The 22,158-nt window shown below is 39.6% G+C and overlaps 1 protein-coding gene across 3 annotated transcripts in view; it reads right to left on the bottom strand.

Annotated features, from left to right (window-relative positions):
- LOC127600856 (A disintegrin and metalloproteinase with thrombospondin motifs 16) overlaps positions 1–21,588 on the bottom strand; it is a 40,282-nt gene extending 18,694 nt beyond the window's left edge. For 2 of the 3 annotated variants that reach the window (XM_052065708.1, XM_052065710.1), the window contains exons 1-11: positions 21,344–21,588; positions 21,088–21,175; positions 18,199–18,554; positions 12,359–12,761; positions 9,444–9,646; positions 8,547–8,630; positions 7,450–7,609; positions 6,392–6,497; positions 6,179–6,316; positions 3,086–3,239; positions 1,446–1,541 (exon numbers count right to left, since the gene is read on the bottom strand). In XM_052065708.1, coding sequence (XP_051921668.1) covers positions 1,446–1,541; positions 3,086–3,239; positions 6,179–6,316; positions 6,392–6,497; positions 7,450–7,609; positions 8,547–8,630; positions 9,444–9,646; positions 12,359–12,761; positions 18,199–18,554; positions 21,088–21,175; positions 21,344–21,403 — 1,848 coding nt within the window. In that variant the 5' untranslated portion in view covers positions 21,404–21,588. Of the gene's footprint in view, positions 1–1,445; positions 1,542–3,085; positions 3,240–6,178; positions 6,317–6,391; positions 6,498–7,449; positions 7,610–8,546; positions 8,631–9,443; positions 9,647–12,354; positions 12,762–18,198; positions 18,555–21,087; positions 21,176–21,343 lie in introns of those variants that run through there. The other variant, XM_052065709.1, reaches the window with a different exon arrangement.
- Positions 21,589–22,158: the final 570 nt, after the last annotated feature.

The following is a 22,158-nucleotide window of genomic DNA, read 5'->3' as shown; positions in this document are numbered from 1 at the left end:
TTGTCACAAATGCATTTAGTCTTGTGTTTTAAATGATGAAGTAGACAAGAGGTCAGGTCTCACTGAGGTTACCACCACTCTGCATTATCACATGCGATCCATTCAGCCAGCCCAAGCATGGATGGTAGGTTGGATGTCATGTGGATGCTTTGTCAGAGATGGACGTGTTGAGAATTTATAGATGAAAAAGTCAAATCACAAAGTAGTTACATTTTTGGAAAGTCCCTGCATGTTATGTTAGAACACATTCTGAAATTTAGACTCCTGTCACAGCCTGTTTCGATCATGAACTGAATCTCTTTGTGTAAAGGTGGCATCAGCCGTCGCAGGAAACTGCCCTTTGGGATGATCCATGTTGTTGCAGGTGGGGCTGTTCCCTTTCGCACTGGGTTTTCATTGCAGCACACATATCCCATGAGCATATTTTTGAAAACATCAGTGGCAAAGCAGTTGCAGCTGCTCCCTGAACATTAGAATAAACAACATATTGCTTTGTTTTTTTAATTTGTGAATATTACACAAGTGGTCGTGGAATCATAGCTGTTTCTGTGCGTCAAATTGATCCAACCATGCTTTGATAGAACTTGACCTTTTGCATAAAATTGGGCCAATTTTGGGGGCATAGTATGTCCCGTTTAGTGTTTGTCTTACATAGCATTTTGACCCTGAGTAATATCCCTTCAAAGAAGAATGTATGTTCGGCCCAACTTAGTTCCATAAAAGAAAAATCACCACTAAGATTCATTCTATTTAAACCTTTTCACCTGCAATGTAAATCTGAAGGACACCACTTTCAAATATCCAGTTGTCTTTTGTGTCATTTTATTCCCACACCTAAGTTAGATTTCTTTGTTGAGATGGTGCCATACAACCACACGCTTGTATTAACCAACCAGAGATGTACTTAGAAACAACTTTTGTTGTTCTTATTTTCTACCTATAACGACATGTCGGTTTGAGTGGTCACAATTGTTGTTTATTCAATCGGAAGAGTTGAAAAAGAATTTTCCAATTATTGTATTCTGTTTTTGTTTTACACATCACAACATCATTGGGGTTTGTACATTTCCCCTATAAAACATGATAATGCCATATGATGCTGTGCTTTAGTTGATGAATATTATCAGAATGTAGTATCACCCACAGAGTTTCAATTCTAACAAGGGCTGCGCAATATTATTGTGATATTTAAAATGTGTACCTAAGGAAAAATAAGCAATGTGTTATTAGCGAATTAATTGTAATGCCCCTAGATATTGTTCAATTATTGGATGGTGATGTGCATTTCGGGTTGCATCTGATTGGTTGAAGTCTGACAAAAGCATACAATTTCATATAAAAATTATTGCACACCTTTGTGATATGGATATTATATGGGGCAGTATCGCACCAACGATATTTGTCAACATATTGTCCAGCCATAATGTAAACACATTTTTAGTCACCATATCAAGTCCACAGGAAGAGCCTTCAGCTGCGGGCATGAACTTGGTCTCACACTTCCTCCCGATGCGGTGGCACCAAAGAGCCTTGCAGATATCCTGGAAGCAAAACAAAAGACATTTCTGCTGTTTTAGTCTCATCTCCAAATGTTAGAAGTATCATGACTACCACCCTGAGTTAAAAACTTCATTATGCAGAAGCAATGGGAATGGCATGCCATCCTGCAGCACCCAGCACATCCCCCACACACCTTCTTCCATTCTCTCCAATTCAGGCAAGAGGCGAGGTAAATGGGGCCGGCTATCCACTTATCATCGTCCACCTACCAGAAAGCAGCCTACTAACTGACAAGTGGATGCACAACTACAAATATGACACTGGTCTTGGTTTAGTGGAAGTCTGCACTCAACTGAGGAGTGATGTTTGAGACATCTGATAAGGATATAATTCTTTCGCACAATACTGTATATGCAAGAAGAAAACAATACTGAGTGAAGTGGGTCACTTTCAATGAAGATTCATTTGAATTGCTGGCTACAGATACAGAGAGAAACAAAGAAATAATAATGTGCAATCACAAGAAGAATAAAACATTCAATTCACATGATCTACTGGTTGTGTTTTTCAGCAGTGGTCTGGAAGAGAGCACTGTATGGTTTCCCAGATCATGTTGCCAGAAAAACATAGTCTGCTACTTTTCAGCAATTCCACTCCCTTACTATCTGAATGACTGCATCGGAGTTTGACAAAGCAGCACAGATGCTGACAGGCACCTCGTAGTCAGCACCTTTCCCCTTAAGAGCCACCCTGCAGTCCATCATAAGGTCTATTTGTCCAGCTGTTTAGCTTGTTTAAGTCTAAAAAAAATGCAAAAGTGGAAGAGATCAAGTGAGACAGTGGGAGTGAACAAATCGTGAATGGCAGTTTATGAGTTGAGATATTCACTCCCCATGTCAGTATGCATTTTCTGGTGATTATTTCATAAATCCCATGTGGGATCTCAAGTATTGTATTTCCTACCATATCATGTGTATATGCGTGTTGGAAAATAAAATTCCTTGTGTCATTGAGTTGATCATAAGGAATATAGGAAAAGCACACCTTGACAACACAGTGCAGTATCGAATCTATGGTGTTTTCCAGAGCCTAACATTTTTTTTGCTTCATACTCTCTTCGCAAAGAGACCATTTTCAATTGCCTTCCAAAAATGGCAATACATGATCTCATAGGGCAATAAACTCCAGCTGGGAAGCTGATTCTTGTCCTTTTTGTTTCATGAGTGACAAATATCGGGATAGGCCAAGACTGCAGGTGTTGCTTAGAAACTCTGGGCTCAAGCACCTCGGTGCTACCAGGTGCATGAGCGGAGAAAGTGCATTCAGACACAACTGAAGATCATACAATAACAAAACCATGAGGAAACCAAAAAAATAGTTCATTGCTGAAATAAGGCTGAGGCATTGTAATGTTTAGGTGTTTAGACAAGCATGTTCAGGAGGATGACATCTGTTTATAAAACACATAAAGCCCCAGACAACTTAGCTTCTGGTCTCATTGGGACACACAAACCCCTCCACCATGGTAAGGTGACAGTTCACAAGGGGATGCAAATACTATATGATGTATAAAAAAAAAAAGTACCTTTTTAAAATCAAGGGTGCAGAGCTTGGCCTTTTCACCAAACTGCCATTTGCACTGTGTGTCTGCATCATACAGCTCGCCTGGCAGCTTCTCAGGATAACGATACTCCTTGACTCCGCTGGGTTCATCTGATAGGCACATAGCCTGGGCCGAGCTGGCAAAAAGTAGACGAGGGCAGAATAAATCAGTGTCTGTCCTTGTTCTTTCCCAGTCAGTAGAGTGCATTTAATATTCAGGTTATACTGATTTGATTGTGAAATTCAAATTGATACAGTATGTATAAATCAGCGCTGTACACTGAAGGCCTTCAGCTTCCTCTGCTACACTATCAAAAGCACTCACCTCCATTTACAATTTGCGTGAAAAATTATTAACTTCTTTTCAACAGTCTTTTTCTTACTGTCACAACGTGTGCCTTTGTTGCACAGCTTCCAGTTGTTTGTGGGTTGTTTTTCCATTTACTTTTTTGACCAAGCTTAGACTCAAGTACACTGGCCACCACTGATATAGATAATCAAAGACTTTGTGAGCATGACTGATATACTTCACATTTCGAGGTGCTTGGGATTAAAAAAAAAAAAGAAAGATGAAAAGTACTTCATAAAATATGCCTTGCAACAAACATGGCCAACCATGATACAGCAGGGAAAATTCCAGGAAGAGTGAGCAATTCCATTGTTCAATGTTTATGCAACTATTTGCGTTTTAAATTGTTTTTCATCAATGAAGTTTTAGAACATAGTACTTTGTATAATCTGACATATAATTACAATACCACAATATCATACCTTATCCATGTTTGGAAGGAAAAAAAAACATAGACAAGACACACCCATCCATCCACTTTCAACACCACATATCCTGAACAGGGTCACGGTGGGTGCCGGAGACTATCCCAGCCTCTCCCACACACCATCACTGAATAGATCCAACGCTGCCCACAAGATACAGTATTGTCGTTTTTATTTTTTCTGTAAGATAAACTACCTAACTATAGAGTTTAATGTTTGACAATTTTTTTTAAAAATACAAAACATTTCAGTGTTAAAAGTTATGCTGAAGAAAAACAGGTGAGTAAGCGCAAAACAACAGCAGCATCATTATTTATATAGAGTAGCACTTTCACAACCGGTGTAACTAACAAAGCGCTTTACAGAACATTTAACCTAAGATAGATTTAACGTATTTTCCGCACTACAAGGCGTACCTAAAAGCATTCGATTTTCTCAAAAGCTGACAGAGCGCCTTATTATCCAATGTGCCTTATATATGGATCAATATTCTGATTTCTTGGATGCAGTATTTAAAAGGTTCTGGAAAGCGCTTTGTTACAGCTGCAGAGGTTGTGAACGCTCTATATAAAAAAAGTTGTCTTGTATGGTATTGTATTATATTCCCTTTAGCATAGCTCTATCTAGTGGATGCATAATGCAACTGCAGCCTCTATTGCAGCTTTGATTCTATGCACCTTATAATGCGGTCTGCCCTATATATGAAAACAGTTTCAAAGTAGGCCATTCATTAAAGGTGTGCCTTATACTCCGAAGCGCCTTATAGTGCAGAAAATACGGTATGTCTATATAAATAACTTATTCAGTATATTTTATTTTCATTGACAATTCAAATAAATACAATTTTGTAAATATGCCAGATTCGAGCCATTGGTGGGGTTCCATCTACAGTCCCTTGACACCTTGATGTAACAATAAAACACACAGAGCCAACTTATGAATTGTTCCTGCAATTTTTAATGCAATGGTCACATTACCAAAATGATTTTCGAAAAATAACTCACCAGTGATGGGAGATAATGATTCTCTCAAAAAAAATTGCAGTGATCATTTGAAAATGTAAACAGAGGCAGAGACTTATAGAAATAAAGTTTTACAGATTGATATTCGTTTGTTTCCTAAATATCGTGAGTACTCATGAACATGATCAGTTTCTTCACAAAATGTTATTAATAATCACATTTAAGAGTACTATTAAAAAAGAATAAAAGGTAATTTTCGCGAATTTGTTATTTCAGAAGTGTGTATCAAACTGGTAGCCTTTCGCATGAATGAGTATCCAAGAAGTACCGGTAACCCTTAGTTTCAAAAAGGTTGGACACCGCAGATCTAAAGGTAGATCCAGGCCTTTGAAGTAATGCAATGAAAGAAATAAAATTGTTCTTGTATGACAGTATATTGCAAAAGTGTCATCAGGTTGAACAGTTTTAGTGGTCAGCTTAACTACTGTCACGTGCAAAGGACAAATGTTCTGCATTATATAAAGATACGAACAAGAAATTCTTGCCATGTCAGGCTGTAAAGTATCATAATGTAAAACGTCTAACTGCATTTATTCATAAACTTGGTTGTCCCTGGAAGACTGTAATGACATCCTAACCTAGAGCCACATTATGCTTCACGGTTGATGGTCTATGTGTTGGCATGGGAACACGACATTCTGCCAAACGCAATCAATTTTTAAATGTATTAGCACTGAATTTGGAGAGGAAAAAGCTAGGTCACTTGGATTCAGACAAGTCGGAGATTTCCAGTAAGTGATATCATCGACTCTCACGCGGAAAACTTAAACACAGCAGCAGTCTGACAAAATATTTTAGAAAGGATTATTGCAGTGACCATACCGCTTTAGCATGGAAGATGAGTTTATGCGTGCGCGCGTGCTTGTCTGTGTGTGTAAATGTGTGTGAATGTCTGCATGGATGCTTACATTTTTGTGTATGTGCATGTGTACTTTTTGAATGTGTCTTGCTATCCTTCATTGTTCACATGACAGCTTTTCGGAAAAAGACACCACACCATATCTATACACATAGAGCAAGCAAGGCCTGTTGGCCTTTTCTCTTCGTATCAGTACCCAACAAGGCATGCGTGAAAAAGTTACAGCACAAACGTACAGCAGCCAAAAAACTGCAGCGTACATATATCTACTGAATATCTATATCTATATCTATATCTATATACTGTATATATAGATATATATACAGTATATATATAGATATATATATACTGTATATATATCTATATATATAGATATATATACGTACATATATCAGTAATCGTAATAAATGTCTTTTCTTACTTGAGAAAGCGGCTGAGGTACTGGCGGCTGCATGCAGACCATGAGAAGATACCATTGTGCCCCGCTAATGTGGGAGACATGATGTTGCCTTCTGACTTCTTACAAATGTTTCCTTCACCATCATGGACCATTCCAAAACTAAAGAATGAACACAAAAGGTATTCGTAGTCAAAGAAAACAAAGCAATTTGTCATCATGGCAGAGAGTCCTTACTTATGTCCAGATTCATGGGCAATGGTGAATGCCAATCCTAGACCTGTGTCCTCATTAATGGTGCAGCTCCGGTACTTGCTGCACATCCCACTTATAGGGGCAAAACCTGAAAAAAGTGTGACAATTAGCTAATACAAACAGAAATAACAATTTCCTGAAATATGTGGATGAAAATTATTGCACAATACCTGACCAGACATTGAAAAAGTCACACATTATATTTTGACATGGTTTAACTCCATGACAATTAACAGTGCTATCAAGCTCCTCAGAACAACTTGAAGATCAACAAAAATACTGTACTCTACACTTGTTTGCAAGAACTGCCCCCCCCCCACACACACACGCACACACATTGTTTGTTGTGTGTGTGTTTCTCTCTGCATTTTTTTTTCTCATGAAGGAAAATACTGTCGTTGGATTGTCATCATCGCAAACAAGCTGTTTTGTTAGATACCACTCACTCAAACTCATTGTGTTACATTGAGTGTCTCTGTGTTTGTGTGTGGCTGTGCGTGCGCATATTCAATTTATAATACACGAGACAATGCTCGATGGTGTAATTAAAAACAGCAATCTCCTAAATGAATTCAAGAGTGATGATTTTATCGAACGTGAATGTTATGTTATGCAAAATCTGGCAGTAATTATGTTTCTAAAAGAGAGAAATTCAGATGATTGTTTGTTTTGTGTGAGCCTATTTCTGCTTTATTGAATTAGAAAACATTTATATATTTAATATTTTCAATATCTGTTATTGTGTGTAAACACCATGTGACAAAGGACAGGGGCATCTTCCCAGACAGAGGGAAATATAATGGAAGAAAGTTTGTGGCTTAGGCACGTTGAAATAAATGATGAGAAGAGTTAACATTGGTGAGACATGAAAACAAGCTGCCCTGCCGTATTTTTAGTTTCACTGTGATATGTGATTGATGTTTTTGTTTAGGTTTTTTTGTCTTCCCTTTATGTTTTTGAGAGAATGCCCCCCATTATTGATTTTTAATTCAGTTAAATATATAGTTTTAAGGAGTGCAATAACAGTGATGAAGATATACCCAGAGTGTCACAGGGTTCATTCTTCCATGAGCAGATGTCAAGTCCAGTGAGTAGAATGGCGTGGTCATGGCGCTGACCCTCCTGGCCTCCAAGAGTGGACTGCCACTGGCAAAAACTGTTCAGTGTGTGGTCTGCATGGTGACTGATCACCAATCCATCCTGGGACATAAGGGTAGTAATGAGAGGGATGACGATTGCAGTTGGTCTTCATAAAGACATGAAGAGAAAACATTTTGAATTGTAGAAATTATGATTGAATCGTAAGTACATACAGTAAACCAGACTTCGTTATGTACACCGGCCTGCTCCATCTTCAGTGATCAATTTCCCGAGCTTATAAAAAGCTTCCTATCCAGTTTTGATTCACACCACTATTCATGTGGGATAGGAATTGATTGAAAAGTGAAAATCCGTGTACAATTGTCGCCCTTTGAAATGCTTCAAAAAATGTTTTTAAAAAAACGGCGATGCAGATTCAATATGTGCCATCCATGAAACGGTGGTAAATTGAGGTGAAAAGAAAAACAAGTGCCACAAAAAAAAGCAGTGATTTTTTTTTTTTAATATTGAACAAACTAATCAGTGAATATGGGAGTCCTCAGGCGCTGAGACACTGGTAGGCAGGGGTCCACTGTACTGTATATGAAAAACATCATATATTATTATATGGATGTAGTTCTACACTATAAACTACAGCCAATAAAAATATATATATACATCAAACATATACCAGACACCAGGCACAGAGTGAGGATTTTTTTCTTTCCTGGGGCGAAATTGAATTGAATTGAATACAAATGAGGTGGAGCTTGACTCATATCTAGGAGGGATGAGAAAAAAAATTGATTTTCATGACTTCACTAACTTGAGAGGTTCTTTTTTTCTTTTCTTTTTTTTTTTTATTAGAGTCTAATCCACACCAGGGGTGTGTGGTTTTCCCCTGTACTTATTGGGAAAAGCTAAATTGTTGCAAATTATTTTATAGCCTGCGCACCTATGAGCTGTGGCTGGTGCTCCTTCGTCTTTGTTATGTTTTTAGTCGAAAAGCCTTGTCGTGTCATTTGAAAGGAAACATATACTCTCCACATATCTTCACCTGCTCTTCATCAAGAAGCACAAGTCCCACTATAACGATATTGATGCTCCCTCCTATGGTCCCATCTTTGAAAAGGCTTGACACCTAGACACAGCGACATAAAACATTATAAGCAGTGACTCTGGCACCTCCCTTATGAATTGTCAGACTGACGTAAATGACTAAGCAAGCACAAACATTCATTCAATGAGAAGGCAGGCCTAACATGGAAAAAAAAAGACCCCAGATGTCAATTAGAAATGAGACTTTCTGGGCATGAGCCTGTGCAGGTGTTCCTAATGTTATGGCATTCATGTTAAAGCTTGAATCGTCTCTTCATCTTGGGACCTCACTCACCCATATCATTTAATCAGGTCAAGTAAATACCACAGGTACTTGTCATTCTGCATTTATCTAATCTTGAAATTCACATTCCTTCCTTATGTTCCTGATGTTTGGGCTTTTTCCTGCACTGACACATGTCTCGACTCAGTACTGTGTTTTGTTTCCAAATCTAAGTGAAAACTCAGAGGTCAAAAAGACAATCAAAACTACTTACTAGAACTTGAGATCTCCCGAAACACATAACACATTGTCAAATCCTAAAACAGCTACAGTGAATCACTTTTTCATTTTCACACAGTAGTTGCATGCATTATGGGACTAATAAAGGATTTCTTTATTTCGATTATTACCAAAAATCACATTGGGGCAGAAACAAGATACATTTATTATTATCATTATGATTACATTACATTGTTTATTTTATATATATATATACACACACACACATATATACACACATAGTATACTGTAATTACGGTTCAAAATTTTTTAAGGGGTTATGTGGGTATCTGAATAGCAAGTTTGTAACTGAATCAGTGTGTGACACAACTGTATACCAAAATCTCTTCTCACCATATTGAGCACAGTGAGAACATATGTAGTAATGTTCTCATGGCCATGGTTGTCCATCATCTTTCTGTCCACTACAACCAGTGTCTCAACATTTAGATTTGGATTATTTTGGTCCTTCAAAATAATCGCCCTCTTGTTCCTGGGGAAGAACTTGTACTCATCTGGAAGCTGGGAGAGATGCTCTCTTGGAGGTTTCGGCATGTCTGGGGGGAAACAATCAAATATTGAAATGATGCAACTAAATCATAAGCAAATTAAAGCAATTGGAACTTCAACTTTAACAAAAAACAGCTGGAAATGGGAGTTGCAAGCTATACAACTCTTACCACACATTGCTTCCCTCTTATGTGCTCCAAGATTCAGTACCCCAACAACATTGAAAGCCCTCCTGTGGACTGTATGCATGCAGCACTTTGAAGTATTACATGATGACTTTATAAAGAAAATGATATTCAGTGGAAATTTCATATGAAAAGGTATTTATTTCACTATGTTGTACGTTTAATATTAGTGGTAGTTTGCAGTGATGTGGCACTGCGCTACATCAAACTGAGAGGAGTTTATATTTTGCTGGTCTTATTACGCGATTATAGGCTGCAGTGCAGTTGATATAGCTTGTTTGTGTGTGTTGTGTGTGAGTGTGTGTGTGTGTGTGTGTATGATATACGATAGCTCTGTTGACTCTGATAGCCACAATTTTCTGCTACGATTAGTTATATTTTAAATCTGCACTATACACGTGGTGTTTGTTACTTGATGAAATCATAATAATGGAAACTCTACCTGTGCGACAAAGGACAGACGTGCTATATTGATAAAGATTTAGGGCCTTGTTTTCGTGCCCAACCAAAGTCCAGCAAAAGAACAGTCTAATTGTGCACATTGGTGACTTTTCCTTTCTTTAAGTATTTTTCTAGTGAGGTGCGGGTGGACACGCACAAACACGAAATACAAGACTTGCCCCGTCCCGAAAATGGAGATACGCCCGTTTATACGGTGAGCGCAGTCTACTTTCTGTCACCAAATTGTCAACCACCGGGGCACCAGCTCTGTCCCCAAGAGCACCAAGGGCGTTGCAACGCCCTCTACCAAATTCTGAAAACATAGTAAACTTGACTTGCCCCAACAAGAATATGAATATGCACCCATTTTTACGCCAAGCATATGGGCACCTGTGTATGACAAAAGGGCCTTAATCTGGAACCGACCATCTGATTTTGTTTTTGTTTGTCATCACATACAATGAATACAACTAAATCTATTTCTTTAAAGTCATGTAGTAGCTTCAATCATTTTAAACATTTGAATCTTAAACATTTGTGTCTTCCTTGATTCCAGTTATTACAATGAACAACTTCCATTTTCTGTCTTGAATGTTTGCTTATATAGACGGTAAGATGGTGATCCATCAATGTGGGTTTGTGACTAAAACACAGCACAGGTGTTCACTGATGTCATCCTCAGGGAATGACAACACACAGTTTATTTCCACTTGGGACATACAGCTGGAGCGCTGCAGGTTAATGGTGGTGGTACCACTTTAGACCTCAGGGATCAGATAATGTTAAATGATCTTGAAGTCATGGATCGAGCCTAAACATTTATCATGGTGCAAAGCGACTATTCAACTACTGCACTGGTTTCCCATAACCTTTCACAGGTCATGTCAGTCAGAGTATAAACTGACATATGGTACTTGGTACAATGTGTCGTCACGTGGAAGTTTGGTGATCATTTTCCCATGAGTTACCTCGAACACAGCAGGGTAACAGATGCACTTTTGAAGAAGAATGTTGCATTGACCAATATATGTTTTCTGCGAGGGGAAGTCAACACAAACATTTTCTTTAAAATAATGTTTTATGCAGCCCCATTAGTCTAAACACGGCATTTTGATTCATATTGATTCATTCATTTGTGGAATAAGAATAAAGCATAAATGCATCCTCTCCCTCCCTTGTGGTTTCTTTCTGACTTCAGGGTTGAGTGAACGCCATATTGTTTTGTGTTTTTTGTTATTGTAAAGTGTCCTTGGGTGTCTTGAAAGGCGCTTATAAATAAAATGTATTATTATTATTATTGTTTTTTTATCCACCTCAGGGAGTGGCCATTTTGCCACTTGTTGACTGAAAATGACATCACAGTTACTCGAGTGGGGACACATACATCATATTATTGTTTTTATTATTGGAAAGAGCATTTGTAGACTGACTTCCCCTTTAAGAACGATGCAAAGGATGCATACACACATTTAAGCGTCATGACTGCACAAAATAACGGGCCGAGATTATCTGTGCTTCTACAGTTTCATGCTACGATAGGATTTAATTATGTTAGAAAGACTTACAACTTGTGTCATGCAGTCTTGCACAGTCCAGTTCATCCCACCCCCAGCTCAACCCGCGCCTCTTGTATAGGAAAGGAAAGTGGCGAATGGAAAAGCGGCATCACCTGATATCTTCAATAGTGTAGTGAAGTAGTCATTAGCACAGCTGGCTCAAGGTTTTTCAAGGTTCGAATCTGGCCCTTCTCTCCCTCCCACATTTCAAAGCCATTGATGTCAGGTTAATTGAAGCACTAAAATTGTTGACAGATACAAATGTTCGTATGAATGTTTATTTGTCAATCTTTGCCCTGTGATTGACTGGCAACGAGGCCAGGGTGTACGCCATGTCATGCCCAACGGCAGCTGGAAAAAGCACTGACTCACCCGCGAACCGAGTGAGAAAAAGCGGTATAGAGAATGAATGGGAGGAGAGGGGGAGTTTAAGACCTTGTCACTTCAACTTTTTAACATCCGTTGTTCCTTCAACTCTTAACAGGGCTCTTTGTGTTTCTGCATGGCCCTGGTATCAATAACGGAGTACTTTTTCATTAGTATGTAAACAATACAATGAAACGTTTCCCTTACATACATTTCTTCCGTCTTCCACAGAAGTGTTGCCTCTGCTTCTCTTCGTACGTGTTGTCATCGTCTTGCTGACGGTTGCTGTCGTAATTTCCTCTGCTGTGATGCTCCTGCTGGTCAACATGTCTGTTACTGTTGCTGGGATGATCACTTTGCTGCCATCCTTGGTCCTCTTCATCAGTCTTTAATTTGGTTTCCTTTCTCGTGGGAGAACTCCTGTTTGATTTGTTAGGAGCTGAATCTGGTGATTTCTTCTGAAACACCCGAGGGTGATGTCCTCTCTCCCTGGCACTTTTGTAGAGGATGTGTGGCTGGTGATGAGATGGTGCTGAGAAGTTCTCTTTCAGAGCCAAGTGGTGGGGCACCGGCCTCAAGAAGTAGTCTGCATCTTGAGTGCGAATCAAACCTGACTAGAGACAAGATGCAAAGTTCAGTTATCTGAAAAGAGGTGGCTCTCACCAGTGAAACAGAGTTAATGTTTATTTCTTCATAATTAAAGCCATGCATTCATCAGCCAAAATATCAGGGGTGATCCACTGTATCTATCTATCTATAGATATACTGTATATATGTATTTTTTTTTTCTGACTGCTTCGACTCCGACAGTGATTCTTACAGCACAATTTCTAAAACTATTGTTGTCTATTGCAAAACCACTCACAAATTCTCAAAACCAAAAGCAAAAACAGTGCTCAATACTAAGTTTGAACTTCTGTAACACACGATATGAGTGCCACAATATGAATACAAAACTTGTGTATGGGGTCCACTGTTGGAGAGGAAAAATGTTCATAATTTCTGCCCCAAAATCTTTTTGAAATGATTTTTTTTTTTATTCCAGGGGCCAGTATGGTTGCCAGTTGCCCATCCCTGGTGTACAACCACAATAACAAACACGTTGTTATCAAAATGTTAGGGGCAATTTAGACTTGCAATATTCTAACAAGCACATGAAATTTTTACCTCAATCGAAATGTGTTTTTTCCAGCCTTTTTCCAACATTAATTGTACAAGAAGAGTGACAAAAAAAATCCCTTTCAAGTAATATCGTCCGACTTATCCAAGGAAACGTTGAAAGTATTGTAAAGGGCTGTAGTTGGATTCCAACCTTGTCCTCCTCTAACCTTTCTATCTGTCTCTGTCAGCAATTAGTCAAGATTCAACTTGGCGCACCTCAATCACGGGCTGTTTCTTCATGTTCAACATCATTTTCCTGCTCAGGGTGAGATCTTATCACAATATCTGTACAAGGCTGTCAGATAAAAAGAAAAAAATATTTGAGAATGGGTGGTTTATATATCTACAATATATCTGGAGCAACTTGACTACTTCCAAGAACCTCTAACCAATGCACAGTTGAAAGTAAAAATGATTAAGTCAATAAATAATCCTTTATGATCTTGGATTTTGGGGTCTGCTCAGATGAGTTGCAAAGAAGAGGAAGTCTCTCCAAACATTGCATATATAATTGTTTGCAAATGCCTTTTATCATTGCAGTCTGTGGGTGACGAGTGGATTTCTTTGTCGTAAAACAGTCACGGCATTCCATAGCAGCATCAAGGAGATCATTAGCTGTATATTGTTGGAGGTCAGCAGAAACTATAGTATGCATAATATGCATGTTACTATGTGTGGATACAATACAGCAAGTGTTTGGAGGTGTCACCCGCCAGTTATGCCAGCACATAGCTACTGTATATTTGGACAGTAACTCTTCTCATTAAATGCGTATTGACTGACTCTCACCGTCTGGCTCTGGCTGTATAAAAATAATGGTCTAATAATACAGGCCAGCAGAGTTGTATAGGGTTTCCCGCTGACAGTTTACAATACATGATATTACCATTGACATACTGAACATGTATATGTCATTTGTCCCAAATGGATCATTGCCCATGAAATGATTAAATCATTGCCCACGTATTACTGTTGAAACAGTAATACGAAACAAGAAAAGGACCATCAACAATGCACGTTTCAAATGAAAACTATGCTTGTTTACAGGTGTTTACACCTCAGATGAGAAACATTTGCCAGTGCACAATATGCAGTGTTTCACAGGCAAACGATAACAGAAAAAAACAAATATATTTAGGCACATTTTTACAGCTAGTGCCATGCTTTTCGAGCCCAGTACTTTTTAGGTCCTGTAAAATCACCAAACACATACATGTTTGGCAATTTGTCACTATATTGAGTGCATTTTCTAACCACTCTACTGTCACTCACAAATCTGACAACTTTTGACTGTAGGCCTCTTTATTTATTTATGCCATAGCAATTATTTAAGATGCTCTCAGTTATGCTTTTTGGTGTGACAAAAATAATCCATCAAATGCACAATGAACAGACGTACCATCAAACAAAAATGAAACTCCAATGACAGCTTTTTACAGCAAGTACCACAAAAACATATTTTGCACAACAAGTAACAAAAAACAATGAAGTTGATTGGTTTGAACATTAAATATCTTGCCTTTGTCGTGTATTCATTTCTAGGTTGTAATGGCTTTGCAAATAATTGTATTCTGTTTTTTATTCATGTTTTACACAACTTGAGGTTCGCAGCTACATCCACTACCGTCACATCCTTATGTTAAGAGAGTAGGTCACTCCATTGAGTAGCCGAAGAAGCAAAATCATCAGATTACACGCTGTACTCCATGAGGTGCAAATAGCAGTCATAAAATGCTCGAAACACTACTTGGGACGGCGCAAACAGCTGGCCTCTATGGAGTCAGACACATCCAGACAAGCAGCAACAGGAAGCGGTGGGAGTGTCGCTGAAAACGGAACGAAGAAGGGGAAGTGTTCAGTGCATTGAAAGGTGCACCTGACCATGGGGGGGTGGTAGCCTTTCCTCCTGGGATAGAGGCCATAAAGACCTTTGAACCATAGGATTTGTTTGGAGTAATACAGCAGTTGTCCGTAACTTATTTGTTGCCAAACAATGAGCACAATAATTTAGGTGAAAAATGCAGTGCTGCGCTAGATGCGGCACAGATGCCCTATCCAAGAAATGCTAATCCGACAAGGTTATGTAGACTATTTATTTTAATAGTGCTTGTGAGTGCAAGAGCCTCTCTATGAAGCCATAGGAGTCACGGTGATGTCAGTGCAATCCATACCTCAGTCATGTGTCGGCTCACGGTAGAAAACACATTTGAACACATTGAGACCAAGGAATGCATTTTCCAACTGACTTGCAAGTCATCCTTGAAGAACACTTGCCTGATGTTACATGTTTTCAAAAGGGACTGTCGCACCCAGTCCTGCACTTTTCAAAGCCAAGTGAAGCATCACTCATTGTAAACTTTCTTGGAAATCCCAGAGGTTGGATGAATGCGTACCATTCTGTCATTATTACCACAACAAGCCCTCAAGCAAGAAACGTGCCTTTTACAAGTGGAAAGCACAAGCACCTCCGAGTGATTGGTGAATGACATTTAGCCTTTTCGTCTTGGCACAAAATAGTGTTCCTCCTTCAAAATCAGATGGGAATGCAACTTGGCCATTATTTCTGTGACTTTTATGTAGATTCTGAGAAAAAATATAATGGATGCCTTTCCAGAAATAAAGAAATGTCTTTGAAAATACAAGCTTAGCATCAAAGCCAATGTGTTGGCCGACGTGACCTCAAATACTCCACCGGTGACAACTTTCAATGCATAAAATTATTCAACTCTCATGTATACATTCTGCCCTATTCCGTTCTCACAGTCGGAGCTCCATGATTCTCTCTCCGTTGAAATACAGAATTGTCAAAAAACACCCGAGACTCTCATCATTAAATAACACCAAAGACCAAAGTGATTTATAATAAAGAACTACAGACAGGCATGAGCTTTCAAAGTCTAATGTCAGTAGTTCAGAGTGAAATGGAGGCTACCATGTGTGGAGCACTTGATCACATGATATTCAGGACAAAACTGACATTATGGTATCAACGTTGTTTTTTTTTCTCCTCCTGTCTCCTGCCTCTCACTGCTCCTCTTCTTTGAGGAATCTCCTTTGGGGGGAAAACACCCCCATAAAAGAAAGATTAATGTATTATCTGGCAAACCAAAAAAAAAAAAAAATCATCATAAATTAGGTGATAGACTCCGTCCGTGTCAGTTGCGGCATGGTTGGACACTATTGGCAGGTGACCATTTGATCTGCTTCGTTCTTTTATTTCAACAATCATTCACTTTTAACAGGGAGCATTTTTGTGGTTTAACACTTCACTCTAAGCTAAGCAAAATGCAAATGCACTCTCTAGGTGTCCAGGGCACAAGACAATGTTTGTATTGACTTTACAAAGTAGCACCCTTTAAAAGGCTGTTACTACATTTCAAAATGTCTCATGGTGACCAAGCTCACCTGTTTTAGCATCCCTCTGTTCTCTCAAGTCAACTTCTTTCTCAATCTGTGAGCCTGTGCTAACAATACCCAGGCAAACAAAAAAACAGTCTGTGAATTCCTATTTTCTTAAACCCAGTTATCTCCATTTAATACGTTGGTAAATACTTTTAGAGCCGGCTGCAATATTAAAAAAAAATGGATGGAAAAATGGCATATACTGTATTTCATGACGAACAGCAAAGAAACTGTTCTAGCTTTAGCTTTTCAAACAAGTAAAAAAAATTATAAATGACAGTGCTGTCACTTTTTTTACTTATTAAGAACCAAACAGAGTCAGTCAGCCCAAGTATGAAAAACATTTTCACAGTGCCTGCCTTCTGACTGGATCTTTTACTCTGTTCTGTCATGCTGCCACACAAAAATAAGGATCCCTTGGCTGGCTTTCTCTTGTGGTTGAAGAAAGACATTCACATACTAACAATCCCAACTACCAAATACCAGTATGGAATCGATTGAAATTCATTCAAAACAAATCAATAACAAGAAACAATATACCCTGTTCTGACTTGATCGCACAACTTTGAAATAATTGGAATGACATGTCTTCTGCTTTGTACTTGAACTCGAACTTGGGAAAAAAAAACAATGTGGAATTGATCTGCCTACTGTGAATGTCAGTTCAACGCTGAGCGGATTACATGTGTATTAATGTAGTCCTTTGTTCTCCTGACTGCCAAGGGGACTAGCATAGCAACTTGTGGTCTTATGTTGGAGCTGCTTCACTTAAGCTCAATTATTGTCATTACCGCCTTTATTTTTATGCAGCAAATAGGACCACCAAGAAGAATGACATTCTTCCAAAACAGGCGTACAGAAGCTAAGATTTGTAATTGTCGCTAAAACCTCCCAATGTGCCATCTGACCACACACACACACACACACACACACACACATATATATATACATTTATCTGCAATCAAAGGGCATTTTCGCAATATCTCTGTTGACTCTAAAGACGATGGATGCATTTATTTTTTTTCCTACCCGAACAAAACACAGTTTCTTGTTTCCTTCTAGCAATTGCATCCGCCTTCAGGCTTTCCATCAGATCCGTATTTTGTTCAGAATTTGGTTTGATACAAAGTATCTTCAAAACCTCAAATGTAATTAGTTTGATTTGTTATCTGTCGAGTAATGCAGCACTTTCATCAATGTGTCGAAATGCTAGAAGGATCATTCCCCTTCTTTTTATCTCTATTGTCAATGGTTTAATGTTAAGTTTAACACAATGTTTATACTATTAGTGGCCCCGGGAGAGGACAAATTGAACAAATATGGCTCTTAGGCTCAATTATAAATTATTTGCTACACCAGTTGAAATGATAGCAAATACGACACATTATCTTTTTGACAACACAGCTACCCACACAGACCTGATTTATCGACTCCCGCCTTCTCATTCAGAACCTTGCGTAATCTGACTCCAGGCATGTTCAGACTCACCATCCCCATGCATGTGGACAGCGCCACTGACGAGTTGACCTTTAGCCTCAGTGACCCCTGGTAAAAGCAGAGGTGGTCCTGGTGGAAAGCCCTTAGGCTCTTGGTGCCGTTGTTTCCCAGGACCTGGATGGTGAAGCCAGGTGCAATCAGGGTCTCTGAAGTCTCCCGTAGCTCCATGTGGAAGTCCTGCCCCAAGCCGCTCACCCGGAAGTGAGTTTTTTCAATGCTGCCTTTCGCGTTTGAAGTGGATGCATCTGGAGAAGAGGATCGTCGTCGTCTGCGCTGATGGTGGGCAATCTCGTGGGAGATGTACGCTCCTTGGTGGTTGACCTCGTACGGAGATACAATCTCATATTCTGCTCAGGGTTAGAAAAGGAGATTTTAAATTGGAGGCTGAGAAATACTGAGACACGGACAGTGCTTGATTCAACGAAACCGCGCTGAGAATATGAGAGAACTGTCGTCGAACAACTGAAGTAAAAATAAAAAAAAGATGTATTCTACGAAATCATAAGCAATTCAATTTTTGTATGCATATACCTGTAGATCATTAGGAATATGTTGCAAAAAGCAAACCAACTACCATATTACTTGAAAACCAGTTCATTTCAAATTACAATACACTAACGCTGAGGCCAGGTGCACCATCAGAGCAAATGTCATCTGGTCAATAATAACGTGACGTGCTTGACTAGTTCAGAATAGTAATGCCTTGGTGAACAGAGCCTCTGTTTCTGCTATATTTGTGTGAGTTAACGGCTGAGTCAGCGAGCTGGTCCAGGTTGTTGTTTGTTTAGTGCTTCTCTGTTGTATTTTATGTTTTCACCCCCCCCTCCCACCCAACAACATTGCATTCCGTTTATGCGCTGTGTTTAGCTGTTTAAGCAAAAATGTTTTCCCATGTTTTTATATCCTTAGTACACTTTTCAGGCGCCATGAATTTCTTGTCATGCCTTGTCGAATCTTGCTGGAAGGTTCTAAAACAAGTAAGAGTTACAAGAAAAAAAGGGTATGAGACAGTTTGCGATCCAGGCAGTTTAGCGGCAAGTGGATCATGTTTGACCTTGTGCTTTATTATAAGTTGTTGTTGTAGTTTTGTTTTAAATCCTTGCTGAAGTCAAGTAACTGCAGGTCATACTGGCAGATGGTCACAGACATGATCTCTTAGGCCAGCAATGTCTCTAATGGCCCATGGTAATTGAACCAAAAGTGAAGTTAACCTTTTGGGCCACAACACCAATTACTTTTCCAAATGGAGACACTGTTCCATTCCTTTCCACGTTTTTCTTTGCTCTATGCTGACCGGCAATTAACCAGCTTGTTACGGAATTCATGTTTTTTTAATTGCTTTCATGCAAATATCTATGTTTGAGGACACACGTTGTTGATCATCCTTGGGTGTTAATGGTGAAAGTGGGTGCCTTGTCCTAGAAACTAATGAAATGTTTATGCACTTGGTGAACTCTTAGTCACCGGCAAGCAAGCATATTCAATTTCACTCTTGACTTTGGTATACCGGTCCTCTTGTACAGGGGGTTGCAGGTGTCATGCCAAAAGAAAGTGACACGCAGTAGAATTATCAGCTAATAGCCAACATAAGTATCGGACCAACCTTGAACTCGCGGTCAATAAAAGCCAGTCTCAGTTACCACATATTCTGACCGGATCAAATAATGAGTAAATATAGCACAGAGACCAAAACATACACAGTGGCAGACACTAGGTCATCGGTATGAAATATCAGTGATTTGAAGCTGTGATGCATCTCGATGCAGACACGAAGCACATTCTCTCAAAATGGCTTATGCTTATTAATGGGCGCAGTTATTTAAAACCACGTGCACTACGACTGCTTATTTTGAACATGAGTGCTCAATGACGAGAGATCATTTCCAGACCTTGAAGTGTTTTATTTGTGTGATCTTACCACAAAGACCCGAAAGGAGCCCTCAAGTCTGAAGAGTCTACTTTGCAGCCATGAGGGCACTTAGGCAAAATGCAAAATGTCTCTTGCTATCTTGATGAGCCTTCCCCCTCCACACACACAGACAATAAACCCACTCCTGTTTGTCTCCCACACCCGTGAACTTAAAAAAACATCTCCAGCGACCCATGTCTGACAGTATACAAACAAAGAGTCCCCGGGAACTGAGCGCACAAGCGCACACATATATCTTGTCTGATGGAACGTGACGAGATCCTGCAGTGGTTAGTTTGCTGGTTTAGTGGCTCCTAAGTGCCATTAGTAGGCTGACTGATAAGAGGTCTCACCACTGGGTACTTGGCTTAGTTTTGGCAACACCTCCTTGGCCAAAAGACCTCTGACAACCTCATGCAAGAGAATCTAACGCTTCCAACATTCAGAACTCGTATTCATACACAATCACTTGAGTTTTGGAGGATTTATTTGTCCCACTCGCTATTTATCATGCCGATTGGAAGAAAAACAAGCTAATAATCTGCATGTCTGTGTGGTCAAAACAGTTGCTGATGCAGCAAACCCCAACGATTTTGCGCTGAGAAAACAGATTAGTTTCCTTCAATAACCAGTTGCTCATTCATGAAATCGCCTTGGCACAAACGTTTGGCAGTGGATCAAAATAAAATAACAGTAAGAGCTGTTCTCTCGATTTAATGGAGACTTTATGATTGGTCATGCTATGCCTTCTTAATTCCGACATCAATCGCGCTGTGATAGAAGCAATTTGCGACAGTTTCTCACGGTGACGCTCGTAAAATAACCGTGCAAGATGTCCCACAGCGGTGAAGAGAGGAACTGCGTGTGTAAGCGAAATCAGATTCTGCAGACTGACAAGAGAACTAGACGTAAAAATATGGGCAATCTGCTCAAACAAAAGAACAGTCAAAACGTTCTTCACGTCAATATACCTGTGTGCTGAGGTAAACCAAGAGAACGAAGTAGAGACGATGCGCCAGTAGATTCAACATTTGCAGCCCCGTCATTTACAAGAAAAACCTGGAAAGAAGCATTAATACATATGTCGAATCTGTAGGAGTAACATTATAGCATGCAGCACTTAATTCCTAGAACGACGCGCTGTCACTTGTGTACTTTAACAACTTTATAAACTCTCACACTTCTGCACGTATCCTGAGAGATGCCGGGATCACGTTAGTGACTTACGTGACTGAATGCGAGACTGCAAGCCAAATGGAAAAATAACACCATCCAGAACCGATCCATCCTCTCAGCGCAGGTCCGTAACACGGCCGCCGTATCTCCAGGTGACGGTCCTTTCCCCAGTAACTTTTGTGAATGCAGCGGTCTTTTGTATTCAATTAGTGTTGTAAAAGAGTGACTTGCAGTGATGAATTTTAGCTATTTTCATATGCAGAGTAGAGTTTCCCCTTTCATTTATGTGGCCCGATTCCACTCTCTCTCTCTCTCTCTCTCTCTCTCTCTCTCTCTCTCTCTCTCTCTCTCTCTCTCTCTCTCTCTCTCTCTCTCTCTCTCTCTCTCTCTCTCTCTCTCTCTCTCTCTCTCTCTCTCTCTCTCTCTCTCTCTCTCTCTCTCTCTCTCTCTCTCTCTCTCTCTCTCTCTCTCTCTCTCTCTCTCTCTCTCTCTCTCTCTCTCTCTCTCTCTCTTCCCAGCTGTCCTTGCGGATCCTTTTGACTCCCACTGTAATCACGTAACGGTCTTAAATAGGTCGTCTTTAGAAAATAGAAATTGACAATACCACATCTGAAACAAGTGGTCTCGGTAGGACTGTTTGTGAGACATACATTTTAGTGCTTCTGCAGTCAACTCATTCGTTGCGAACAACATTGGTTTACGCTTGCACAATCTACTCACGAGAACCTAACAGATGACAGAAAGCGCTAGTTTAACGCAGTGGTCCCCAACCACCGGTCCACGGTCCGGTGCCAGTCCGCAGGGCATTTAGTACCGGGTCGCACAGAAAGAACTTGCCTTAAAACCGTTTTATTTTTTTCGGAATC

Source organism: Hippocampus zosterae, chromosome 5 (genome assembly GCF_025434085.1).
Source record: "Hippocampus zosterae strain Florida chromosome 5, ASM2543408v3, whole genome shotgun sequence".
NCBI lineage: Eukaryota > Metazoa > Chordata > Actinopteri > Syngnathiformes > Syngnathidae > Hippocampus > Hippocampus zosterae.
This window is presented reverse-complemented; position numbering and strand designations above follow the sequence as displayed.